The sequence below is a fragment of the Stigmatopora nigra genome, chromosome 17 (genome assembly GCF_051989575.1).
Source record: "Stigmatopora nigra isolate UIUO_SnigA chromosome 17, RoL_Snig_1.1, whole genome shotgun sequence".
Lineage (NCBI taxonomy): Eukaryota > Metazoa > Chordata > Actinopteri > Syngnathiformes > Syngnathidae > Stigmatopora > Stigmatopora nigra.
In genome coordinates, this window is record NC_135524.1 from 9,697,175 (window position 1) to 9,710,690 (window position 13,516).

The 13,516-nt window shown below is 40.1% G+C and overlaps 1 protein-coding gene across 1 annotated transcript in view; it reads left to right on the top strand.

The window, feature by feature from the left end:
* LOC144210438 (ras-GEF domain-containing family member 1B-B-like) overlaps nt 1-13,516 on the top strand; it is a 16,835-nt gene continuing 3,319 nt past the window's right edge. The window contains exons 1-8 of the mRNA XM_077737104.1: nt 1-297; nt 7,280-7,801; nt 7,875-7,997; nt 8,948-9,085; nt 9,542-9,757; nt 10,455-10,529; nt 12,116-12,208; nt 12,276-12,378. Coding sequence (XP_077593230.1) covers nt 7,286-7,801; nt 7,875-7,997; nt 8,948-9,085; nt 9,542-9,757; nt 10,455-10,529; nt 12,116-12,208; nt 12,276-12,378 — 1,264 coding nt within the window. The 5' untranslated portion in view covers nt 1-297; nt 7,280-7,285. The remainder of the gene's footprint in view (nt 298-7,279; nt 7,802-7,874; nt 7,998-8,947; nt 9,086-9,541; nt 9,758-10,454; nt 10,530-12,115; nt 12,209-12,275; nt 12,379-13,516) is intronic.

Consider the following 13,516-nt stretch of genomic DNA (forward strand, 5'->3'; position numbering starts at 1 on the left):
CTTCTGAGCTATGATTGGTCAGGTTTCGCGGCTCTCTGGGTGCATTTGAATAGGCTTCGTAAACGAGAGTTAGAGCGAATCTCCGACTCTCTAACCTCAAGCCTACTCAAATAATATGAGGGGAGTCGTATAATGGAGCTGAGAACATAACGGATAACCTGCTGAAAAACTTATGCACACAGAACATGTCGTGCAGTCCTACTCGCTTGTGATAAAACTGCTCGAGCCAACGGCGAAAAGTACGGACAGTGTTCCCCACGAACTGCTATTCAACGCTGAGCTTCATCGCATCCAAAGGTAGGAAGTTAAATACATGTTTTTCGGACATGACTTTAGTACGTCAAATTTTATTGAATAATATAATTGCATGATATATTCCTTCGTGTTACTAAAACTACTTAATGAAAGTTTTAAATTCTAATTATATTGTTTGTAGTTTTACTTTAATCCAAGGTTCCACACTGAAACAAATTCAAGTCAACTCGGTTATTTAACGTCAACCTATACGATAAAACGTAGTACTCGTGGAAAGGGCACACGTGGTTTTACGCTGTTGCCCCATATGTTATTATTTGTTTACCATCACTGAGGCTATAATTAGGCTTGCATTCCCCCACAAACAAACATGGCTCTCCAGCACCTGTGAAGGCACTGTGGTTGCACAGTCTTCTCTCACCCTCCACAGGCAGCTCTGTGTCTAACTTGACTGTGTTCTGACTCACTCACAAGCCCATAATGTGGACCAGGCATGATGCCCGTCTCTGCGTGTAGTTGTGTATGTGTGTTAGAGAGAATAACAGATTGTGTGTGCCTACAGGGGAAATAAATTGGGAGAACAAATGTATGGTCCTTGCCAAGTTCCAGTCCGGAAAAAAAACTTAAAAGGCTTTCCTGCTCTCTTTTTTTTTATAATCTTTCATCTCAGTCTACCTGATACACTGCACAGAAATACCTAAATTTACACCCAACACTTAATAATTTATATGAAGGCACCCAGTAAGCATCTCTTGATACGCTACCAGATCCAAACCAGTCGTGGAGGGCTGCTGTGGGTGCAGGTTTTTGTTCCAACCGATCCAGTACAGACACTTTCACCAATGAGATTTCTGCAGAAAACAAGGAGCACCTGACTGAAATCCAATCATTGCACTTGTGTGACACCAGATTGGTGAAAAGTTTTCCTCTTTCTGGGTTGTAATGAAAACCTTTACCCAGTGTCCCTTTGTGGAATAGTGTGAAGACCACTGCTCTACCTATTGTCAAAATAATCTTGTTTCACCTTTTTAAAGCGACAATGAGGGGAGCGAAGCCCATATGCAAAGCTTAGGTTTATTATATCATTGTAGTAGAGGTGATAATGCGTCCTTATCCCCCCTGACTCTAGGTTAATACTGTACTAGCCTACCAGCTCATTAAGGGTGTGTATCTGTGTGTGGATAGAGCACATGTACAAAGATAGCAAACAATGTCTTATCTATTTTATTGGTATAGAAGGTAGAAGCTTCAATCCTGTCATGGTCTCTGGATTGAGCTCTTCTTTTGGGTCATCAATTTACCATATTTTCTCGCACAGCCGCACCCATAAAAAGGCCTTAAAACCATTGAATTTTACAATTTCTCATTTATAGGCCGCACCCTAATTCATAACTTCTACCCCCATATTAATGGTTTTAGTAGGGAGTACAAATGTTACTTTGAAGGGAAACTCTTAAGAAAAATTATCGCACATGGTATTTCTGAGATGTATGAATCAAAAGCACATTATTAGGGTCAATATCACAAGTACGTTCATCCAGTAATAGTTGTTTTCTTTCTGCAAAACAGAAAATAACCAACAAATAATACATTAATAATTAATTAGCCGACATTTTTATCACCAGAAAAGCAACGCCGTAATTCTTGTGCGCATATAAGCCATACCCTTGATTCAGTCATCTTTTTTTATTGTTACAAATATGCGAGAAAATACGGTAGGTGCGGAAGACATTGGAACTGTGGTGGCATTGGTAGAAAACTTACATCTATAGTTGTACAAACATCCATGCAAATTCCCGTACTTGTAAAGACAAGAAAAGAAACAGGATATCAAAAGTGATACTTATGAGTTGCTCTACTTGTTTCCATATCAGTGAAACCATGCTGATACTGAAAAAGTGTTTAATACTTCTATAACACAATGTCAGTGGGTGTTGGCTTCTTTGCTTACATTTAGTCTTTGATGTGGGGGTGGGAACAGTTGACTGACTCCTATTACCATACTGTTGTGATATTTTATCAATGACTAGTGATGTCCTCATCCAATTCTTAGTTTCCGTATTGGAGCTCAATACTAGTGTTTTTGGAGCATCGGATTTGGTCACAAGATCAGATTTGATCCAGCAGTCACGTGAGTTTCCATTTCTATCGTGCTTTTCGACTGCCGTAAATCAAACCAAGGTGTAGGTGGATCTTAATCACTGGGTACAAAATAAGTGATTTATCATATATTTTGCATGTTTTGTAGAGGTATGAAATTATGAGAAATTGATCAACAGATGGCATCTGAAAAAATCTTTTTAAAAAAAAGTCAGTATGGGGACATCATGGTGATTGTTCAATGATAAAGTTTTTGGAAAATTCTGTATGTCCCTGAAGTCGAGTGCCTAATGAAAAACTCCTGAACTTAATGCTTTTATATCAATCATTCATTCATTTTCTGATCACCTTATCCTCACAAGGGTCGTAAGGTCTGCTGGAGCCTATCCCAGCTAACTACAGTGGTACCTTTACATATGAGCAGCTCGAGATGTGAGGAAAATTTCGAAAAAATAATTATCTCTAGATACGAGAAAAACTTCAAGATGCGAGAAAGCCAGGTGGCCATGACATGAGAGGCTGTTTATCATTGTAGCTCACTTTCTTTTTTGCCGCATTTCTTTTGGGTATAACAGATATCTACCAGCACTGGGCAGAGCTTGCATTTTCCCGTGTCGCAGAGCTTGCTCGTTGTAATGTATGATATCGTGTCACTTGGAAATTCCTTGGGGCTGGAGGTTAATGAGGCCGATGTGAATGAACTAATCGCCGAGCACCACGAAGAACTGATGACACGGGATTTAATCGAGCTCCATCAGAGTGAACATTTGGAGGTGTTGTGGGAACTCGTAGCGAGGAGTAGGTGGAAGAGGGAGGCTGCCTGGCTACAAAATATATCAAAGACATGCTAGCGTAGTGGAGTTTTCTGATTTTGTAGAAAAGAGGCACCCTGACAAGCCGGCAAGTGGTCGCGCGTTATCGTATTGTGAGGACATTTGTGCGTGTCATTTTTGAAATATTTTGAAGGGAAGTCAAAAAAAACCCAACTCTTGATGCGTTCCTTTTACAAACTCCCGCTAAACGTCCGGGTGGAGTCACCCCGGAGAACAAACGAAAAAAAATTAAAACAAGATTAGAATTTAGTTTTGTGTAAAGCTACATCAAACGTATGTTTGAGTGTGTCTGTATATATTAATTCAAGTTAATTTAAATTTGTTTGTTCTGTTAAGATTGTGTTACGGAAGATAGTCCCCGTCTTCCCCGCCTGCCTCTCTGTACCCTCCGCGAAATCCGTCTAATTTTAGTTATATTAAACACATTTTATTACTATTAAACCACTAGGTATGTGTCACTTTCCTAAGTAGAGGTACGACTGTACTTGGACTTTAATATTGTTTCTTGTTACCTGACTGACAACGACCAAACTGTTAAAGTTTTCTCCTTGAGAAAAAACAAGTGTCTAGTACAGGGGTGGCCAAGTCTGGTCCTCGAGAGCCCCTATCCAGTCTGTTTTCCATATCTCCGTCCTCTATCACACCTGAATCAAAAGATCAACTCATCAGCAAAGTGTCCAGAAGCTGGATACTGATTCAGATTATTTGATTCAGGTGCGTTGGTGGAGGGAGACATGGAAAACAGACTGAATATGGGCTCTTGAGGGCCGGACTTACCCGCCCCGCGCTTTCTTACCAGTGGTTTCTGTCTGATAAAAATATTTTCCCAGTAAACTGCTAAATATTTTCTATACCCACCAACCAACATACTGAGTGTTTTTTTGTCTAAACTTGTTATAAGTAACCAATAAGGAGGAAAAACGAAACAAAAACTTTGGGAGGTATTTCATGGCTAAAACCTAGTAGTACAAAGTCCCTCCTCTTATAGAACTGTTTTACAACATTTTTTTCTGGGACATGTATTAGAAGATCCAAGGAGTTAACTGGCTTCCATTGGGACAAAATGATGGTCCCTATGCTGAGCCAGCTGTTCTATCCAGAACATTCATTCATTTCCTGTATCGCATATGCTCACAAGGGTGCTGGAGCCTATCCCACAAAAGAAGGTCCAAACTTTGGACTGAACTGGCAGGCTGGTGCGCTAAGCATATACTTGTTAACATTATAAAGTCAAATTGTCACTGACCCTTGCCTTTTACACCGTGTGTATCTGTCAGGTCTGTAAATGAACTAATGTAGGCATGCCTTATATTGCCATCAATATAAGTGGCCATTTGTTTATGGCCCTTTTACAAATATGAGTATGGCTTTACAGTTTGCAAGGTCTGGTTAGATAATATTTACAATGGCAAACTAGATCACTTCTGAGTGAAGTGAAACTGATGCGAGCCCACAAACAGGCCAGTGGCGTTGCAAAGTCTGACAGTAGCAAGTGTGTGATATGCGCTAATCTCTTCCCGTGGGTCTTTGTTTGATTATTAAAAACATGACCAGACAGATGAAACCACCATTGTCGGAAGCCGACCCCTATTCATCTTTCAGCCCTTCAATTTTATTTATTTTTAATGTTATGATGCATGCATAGTTAGCTGAGATCGGCTGCAGTGGCCTTGTGAAAATAAGCAGTATGGAAAATGAATGAATGTCTGCTAATTTTATTTAATTTATCATAATGCTCCCAGAAGCAGTCGCATAAAGTGGACACTATTGCTTTATCGAAGAAAGGTTAACAAAATAAACACGTGTCCGCACATTCAAATCGCTGGGTGGTTAGATTTAGCTATAACAACCTGATTACATAACTCAAGACTTTGATTCGCGAAAAAATTTTCTGCAACACGAACAAAAACATTCTCAGATCTGGGCTTTTCTAGATTAATTGCCTTACAATGTACATCACATTGAAACTAGAGCATTGTGTAGTTTTGAACCATCAAAGAGATGATGTTTGCCTGCCTCCTTAACTTCATTTAACCTTTTGAGGAACTGAGAGTACTACTTTTTAGCCTACAAAAAAAAGTTATTGGCTGTTATGTCATGCAAATGAATGCTTCCAGATTAAAGAGTCAATGAATTCTAAAAGGATGACTTAACATAGTCATTGGCTAAACAGAGAGTCTTTATACCTCTCGTATTTAGTTCAGGCATTTATTGTACTTTTAGTCCTACATCAAATTACTTTTCAAATGCTTTAGTCTTTTAGAGTTTAAAATCAAAGTGAATGCTAACTTTAAATTATCCTCTCCATGTCATAATTAGGCTGTCCAACCTACAATTTAGTGTAAGACTTCAAACTGCATTATGGAAGTACTAAATTTCATAAGGGTGAACTTTGAGGGCAGTCAGCCCCAAATGCTTTAAATGCCACCAGAACCCCTTCCCCCCTTTTTTAAGATGCTCACTCCTCAGCGCAAGCTTGGAAGAAAAAAAAGGGTTTGTTCTGTTGACTATAAAACTTCACGTCTAACAGTTTTTATTTGGATTGGACCACCTTTCTTGGCTTTTCCAAATGGCATATTGTAAGTTGAGCAAGTTAAAGCTATGGTAATCTTTTAACTCGTTTAGGAGGAGAGCTGCAGATTGCAGAGTTTGGTAGCTGGATTGATTGGCACTCGTGTTGGCACCAAGTGTACGGCTATTTGCGTGCATGATGTTGGCTGAAGCAGGCCCTCCCCTGTTGGCTGTGTGACGGACGAACAAAAGCCCGCTGGATTCCTGAGGGCTTTTCTTTTCTGACACGCACTTCAGTTTTTGAAGTATGTGTTTTTCTCTGCGCGTGCATGTAAGCTCAGCTTGATTTACACTGCCATATGGTACTAAGATAGGATGAGGAGGGCTCCAGAGTTTAAGCATGCCTCGGTGGTGATTTAGTATCAGCTTACCTTACTCAGATCCAATTATCTTCACCATTAAGACAATAAAACCCACTGCTGTCCCAAGACCTTGCAGCTGCCAGTTTTTCCTTTTAAGTAGATCTGTGCGGTAAAATAATAATGATAATTATCGTGAAATACTTTTTGTCAATGATATTTAACTTTCGATAAGACTGTACTTGCATCACTCGGCCACCACAGAGAATTAAGGTGCTGTTTCAAAAACAACGCTATTTCCAGACCAACCCTTAGGAGAAGAAGAGAAAAATGTCTTTGAGTATGTTAGCAGTAGAGGCTAACACGGAACATGAACGCAAAAAGACAATAACACGGCTAAAATGAGCAATTATGAGATGAATGACAGCACGGATCCGATCCACAAAAAGGTCCAAGTTAAGCATTTCGAGATATGAAATAATTATCTCTAGATACAAGAAACATTTCGAGATACGGGAAAGCCAGACGGCCAATACATGAAAGGCTGTTTAGCGCACTGTCCTTTTTACCGCATCCTTTTCGTGTATAGTAGATATCTATGAGCACTGGGCAGAGCGGTGCAGTCTTTCCAGTGTTTTTTTTCCATCACTCAGCACGAATGGCGGAGCAATCGCTAATTCGAGGAGTATATGTATTACTTCTCGTTGGCTGCTCATAAGAACATCAGGGGCACTGGCTCACTCCCCGCAACTCCCTCGTTTAATGTCTCTGGTCACAACTCCCTCTTTGTAATGTCTCTGCGAGCACTGGGCGGAGCGTTGCATTTTTTCCAGTGTCCTAGCCTGTTAGCCTTCGTTGGCGGAGCGATCGCTAATACAAGACTACTTCTCGTTGGCAAGTGGTCGTGCGTTATCCTATTGTGAGGACATTTGTGTGTATCATTTTCGGAATATTTTGAAGGGAATACAAAAGCAAACAGCCCATCGACAATAAAAGTGAGAGTGGAGGCAGGGCAAACAGTCAACCCGGCCGGGAAAACAATGGTATAAAAATTTAAAACAGAATTAGAATTCAGTTTAGTGTAAGGTTAGATTAAACTTATTTTTGAGTTAAAGTTCATTTAAATTTGTGTAGGTTATATTACAATTCACCGGTGCAAAAAAATCTCCCCCGCTCGTATCTCGGGGTACCACTGTAATCTCTGTTCTGTTTTCTCCCCAGTTGAGCATGCCTCCCACAACCCCACATGCAGAAAAGTTCAGCACTTGTGGACTTTACAGGAGCAGCAGCAACAACAACTACCAGCAGTCACACACCCCATACCATCACTGCATATCAGAAAAGACCACCAAGGAAAGTGCCTACTATGGTGCATACTCTGCGACGGAGAACCCTTACGACATACCGCAACCTCACAATGTATATTATGCTATGCCAACGGACTCGCTGAGCTCTAAAGAGCGTCATTACAGTAGCAGGAGCACCATTTCGGAGAAGCGGTACGGCGCGCAGCCTCAAAGCCCGCAATTCCACAGCACTACCTGTCCTGCACGGGTGCACCGCCAAGTCAGTAGTGCAAGCGAGGAGTCATGTCGAAGCAACTCGGCGCCCAAAACACGGCTTTTCAGACACGGCGTCATTGCCAGCTATGGAGAAATGTGCTACCACGACAACAGTTTGGTTTCAGCATCTCTCGAAGCATTGATCCAACACCTGGTCCCAACCTTGAACTACTACCCCGATGTAAGCCAAAGAAACCTCTTTACTTTTTTAACATGTGCTCACTCCTTCTTTTCTGTGTCTTTCTAATGATCAGAGGTCATATGTTTTCACCTTCTTGTTGAGCTCACGCCTCTTCCTGCACCTGTATGAGCTCATGACACAAGTCTGTCACCTGTGTGTGGAGCAGCAGCGGTCTGGAGACATCCTGCTGGACAAAGTGAGCAGATTATACTATTTAACCTCTGTCCAAATGAGTTCTAACATTGTTACCTCGCAAAGGGATTCATGTTCCCAAAACAAAGTTGTTAATTAACAGCCACACATGGGCACATCAGAGCACAGTTGCGGCCATGACAGTTTTACAAGCCGGTGTTTCACAGCACATATGAAGGGAAGCCACATTTTTAACATTACAAAATTCTTAGTCAGAACACCAAACATAGATGTCAAGAAAAGTTCATACTGTGTACTGAAGCGGTAATCAAATCCTAATTACCTTCTCACTGTTACTAAACTTACTCATTTTCAAATCTTGACCTGTTTAGCTGAACACATGCTGTGATCGTGGGTATTGAACTACCGTATTTTCTCACATATAAGCCACGTTTGTAACGAAAGGAAAATATTACTGAATTAAGGGTACACTTAAATGCACACAAGACTTACAGCATTGCTATGCACTTTTTCACCAGTAAATGTCTGCAAATCAACATTTACTATTTGTGGTTATTTTCTGTTTTGTAGTAAGAAAAAAACATTACTGGAGGAATTACTAACTTCCTAATGATATTGACCCTAATAATGTGCTTTTGATTCATATAGTATCTCGGAAATACCACGTGCGATGATTTCTCTTAAGATTATCCCTTCAAAGTAACACATTTGTACTCCCTATTAAATCCATAAATATGGAGGGGAGAATTATGAATTAGGGGTCGGCTTATACATGAGAAACTTCAAAATTCAACGATTCTAAGGCAATTTTATGATGTGGGTTATACGCTGAGGTGGCTTATATGCAAGAAAATATGGTAGCACAAAGATAGAGAACTTGTATAAAGCCACAATATGTTATATTGACAAAGTAGATAAGAAGCAACTTAAAATATTGCCAGAACAACCCTCCTTGAGCAAAGCCATTCACAGTGCAACGTGATATTTTTCCAGATCCGTTTCCGCGATGTGGCGCCAAAGCTTGTGCAGCTGCTGACCGAGTGGACCGAGACTTTCCCGTATGACTTTAGGGACGAGCGGATGATGCGTGGCCTCAAAGACATGACCCACCACGTAGCCAGAGGAGATGAAGTTAGTGTCTCATTTTCTTCCTTGGTTGAAACAGACTCTAAAACAGGGGTCGGGAACCTTTTTGACGAAGAGAGCCATAAACAATTCATATCATTATTCCTTGAAATCCATACTCAGAATTTAAAAGTAAAAATACATGAAAATGTGAGCATTTATTATTCATTTCACCACTTTAAAACTTAAAAAAAAGTCTGAATTCTTTTGAGAACATTATTTCACTGTTGCTAATCATTGAGTATCAATGAGAGAATGCATGCCGAAGAGTCTAATGAAGAAAAATTATGATTTTAAAAAGGCGGAGAGCCATATACACCCATCAAAAGAGCCATATATGGCTCCCGAGCCATAGGTTCCCTACCCTTGCTCTAAAACAAACAGCACCGACACACCTTTTCCTTGCAGACTAACGATTGTTTTCTGGAAACACATTTTAAATAGCTTTATTGTTTTCACCAGTACTCATGGCGTGCCATGCAGCAGATGACGCAACGCTTGATAAAGCGCTTGTCTGCCCTCGGCCAATACGAGGAGGCAATAGCAGCGTTAAACGCAGTGGCCATCGAGCGTCCTGCTTCTCTGAAAAGCAAAAGGGAGTCGCTGCCACGAAGTGACATGCTGAGCGTATGCGATGACCCCTTTGTCCTCGCTCAACAGCTGACTCACATTGAACTGGTTAGCACTGTTTGCTTCTTCGTATGTATTTTGGTACAGTGTTCCCTCGCTTATCGCGGTTAATGGGGACCGAGACCACCCGCGATAAGTGAATTTCCGCGAAGTAGGGATTCCCCTTCAAAAATGCCTAATTTGAATTAAATTAAAAAAAAAATATATATATATATATATATATATATATATATATATATATATATATATATATATATATATATATATATATATATTTTTTTTTTTTTTTTTAATTTTAAGAAATAAATAATTACCCCCCTGTAGAGAGAGTGAAATAACAAAAAAAACTGTAAAATATGTTGTTTCAATGTAATATTTGTATTTTTTTTTTCCCCAAAAAAAATCTGTGAAGCTCTGAGTCCGCGGTAGCTGAACCGCGAAGTAGCGGGGGAACACTGTATTTACTGGGGACTGTCTTTTTATTCATTGTGTCATGCTACCAGCACTCAAATAAATGTACATAAAACAAAGATTCATTGAAATAATTTGAAGCTTCATATGAAACTTTACAGAACTGTTTCACTGTCCGTTTACATTTTCTGGGAAAACTAAACTTTCAGGCATGTTGGTTGTATGGTGGGCCTTTAAAAGCTATTTTTAGGGATGTGTGCACTTCTTTGTGCGTTAAAGAGTTAGTGTTCGTCGGTCCTCATTGGTGTTTGTGTTTTCCGTCTCACCCACACAGGACAGGCTGAGTTTTATTGGACCAGAAGAGTTTATCCAGACCTTCGCCTTAAAGGACCCACTGGAGAATCACAAGGTATCAAAATTACACTGACCCTTTGCGCAATATTTGAACTTAAAACAGACAGTAGTACAACCACACTCGAGTGCTTTTTTCTTGCTGTTGTTTTTTTTTTTTAGATAAAAGCGCTCTGTGCTCTCTATAAAGCAACCGCCCCTGCATGTGGTTTGTTAGGTTTGTGATTAACGAGATCAAATAAAGCAAACAGTTTATTTCAGTGGTTGTTCACTCATTTAAAGTGCTAAATTGTTTTCAAAACCACATGAAGCATGCTACTGGCTGGTGAGTTTGAATGTTACGACCCGCAGCTCCAAACCCCCACAACCTTTTTACGGCAGCTTTTCAAAGTGCACCAAAAACAATGGGAAATAACGGTGAGTCAGCCAAAAGGTGCCTTGCAATGAGCAGTGTAGCACTCTCATTGTGTTGTGTTTTGAGCCCCTGATAAGATTATGTAAGACCACTTTGTGGAAGGATTAATAAAAGAGCTTTTTGAGGAGTAACTGTGCTACCATTGTTGTGAATGTCAAAGATTGTATTATCAAATCCAAATTGACGAGATTTTCCATGTCAAATTAGCTAAAATACAATTGCAATTTTAGAGTTTGCTAATACTATTATAGGCAGCCCGGTGACTGAGTGGTTAGCGTGTCGGCCTCAATGCTCGGGTCCTGGGTTCAAATCCAGGTCAGTCCACCTGTATGGAGTACGCATGTTCTCCCCGGGCCTGCGTGGGTGTTCTCTGGGTACTCGGGTTTTTCCCACATTCCGAAGACATGCATGGTAGGCTGATTGGACACTCTAATTTGGCCCTATGTCCCCGGGCCGGTGTGGATTTTCTCTGGGTACTCTGGTTTCTCCCACATTCCGAAGACATGAATTTTAGGCTGATTGGACACTCTAATTTGCCCCTATGTATGAGTGTGAGAGTGAATGGTCGTCCATGTCCTCGTATCCTGCGTTTGGCTGGCCACCGATTCAGGGTTTTCCCCGCCTCTGGACCGAAGTGAGCTGGGATAAGCTCCAGCATCCCCCGCGACCCTAGTGAGGATAATGCGGTTCAGAAAAGTTTTCTGGAAAAGAAAGATGAATGAATTATACTATTATAATGGACATGCATCTAATTTTTCTATGAAGTTGCAAAGGTTCTTTTGACAAACACCGTGTATATCAGGTGATGTAGATGAGATAGAAAAAAACAATGTTGACGTCACTGTGTAGGAGATCTTATGTGGGAGTGAGTGGTGAAAAAAATCATGACATATAACTGAGCTTGGCCAGTACTTGTATTTGCACAGGAAAACTGCGACTGCTTATAATTAATAAAGTGCTGGTCTGCTTCAATGGCTAAATATGTGGATTTAAACTTTCTTAAAACGAAGAGGGGCAAAAGAGAACTCACATTTGAATGTTATTCAAATTGTATCATTGCTTGATCTCAAAATCCTTTATATATTCCCCTCTCAAAGATCTAATTCATTGAAATAGTCATTTCAACAGAAAATGAATGAATTGCTCAAGCATTTTTTTATTCAACCCACTTATTTAGTTCGATTTGTTTTTCGTTTTCACCCCATTCTCACTTAACTTGTGTTTTTCAGGGTTTCTTCCGAAAGCGCAAGACAACCAACCTAGAGGCATACGTAAACTGGTTCAACAGACTGAGTTACCTCGTGGCCACTGAAATCTGTATGGTACGTTCATCGTCTGGATAGAACATTTATCCAGGGTGTGTTGTTTGACTGGGTTCTTGCATTGCAGCCGGTGAAGAAGAAACACAGAGCACGGATCATCGAGTTCTTCATCGATGTGGCACAGGAGTGTTTTAACATTGGCAACTTTAACTCCCTAATGGCCATCATTAGTGAGTATTTAGGCTCTCTATGTTATTCTTCCAACAAATGAGACCTTTTTTTTTTTTTTTTTTTTTGCACAACGGCTGAGTGAAAACAAACATTTTTGTCAGAGGGTGTTATCTTGCTGAAATACTCAACACCAACACCCAAAAAAATCACTTGGTGGTTAGAACAAAAATTCATTACAGTGTTCCCTCGGTTATCGCGTTTAATGGGGACCGGGACCACCCGCGATAAGTGAATTTCTGCGAAGTAGGGATTCCCCTTCAAAAATGCTTAATTTGAATTTAATTCCCAAATTTTTTTTATTTTTTATTTTTTTATTTTAAAAAAAATTACCCCCTTTATACAGTACACCATATAGAATACGGGTAGAGAAAGTGAAATTCATGTTATAACAAAAAAACTGTAAAATATGTTGTTTCACTGTAATATTTGTATTTTTTTTTCCAAAAAAAATCTGCGAAGCTCTGAGTCCGCGGTAGCTGAACCGCAAAGTAGCGGGGGAACACTGTATACCATGCCAGGGAAGTACCCGCAGCAGCCAGTTTGTGGGAATATCGGTGTTCACCATTTGACGAAATCCTAACTAAGTGGACCTTTAAAGCATGCAGGCGAAGTCCAACTAGGTGACAATAGAAAGCGTGACAATAGAAAGCAGGTAGAAATTACATATACATAATACTTAATTCATCTTTAATTTTTCATTGCCTACTTCATTTTCTGGTTGGAGTGCTGTCCCTACGAATCACTTCCAAAAAAAATTGAGCAATGTCTAGCTATCAAATCCTGTCATAATGTCATATTTGGGATAAGCAAGACACAATTAATTTGAAGATAAATAATTTTGTATAACCTATTGGCTCTAAGCCTTAATATGAAATTGTCTACAGCCAAGCAGATCATGTCTACTCTGACATGCTATTGGTTTGTTCACTCTACTTAGTCTTTTAAGTGGCATCCATTTTGGCCTCACTATTGAGTGTTTTTGTTGTTGTTGTTGGGTTTTTTTGCACTGAGCCAAACACAGCAGGCATGGCGCCACCTCAGGGTGGCATTTTTAAATAGCCACTGTTGGCATGACAAAGATCGCAACTATCGATTTGTTGCTATGGCCGCCTGTTTGCCAAAGGCTTATGAACAGAA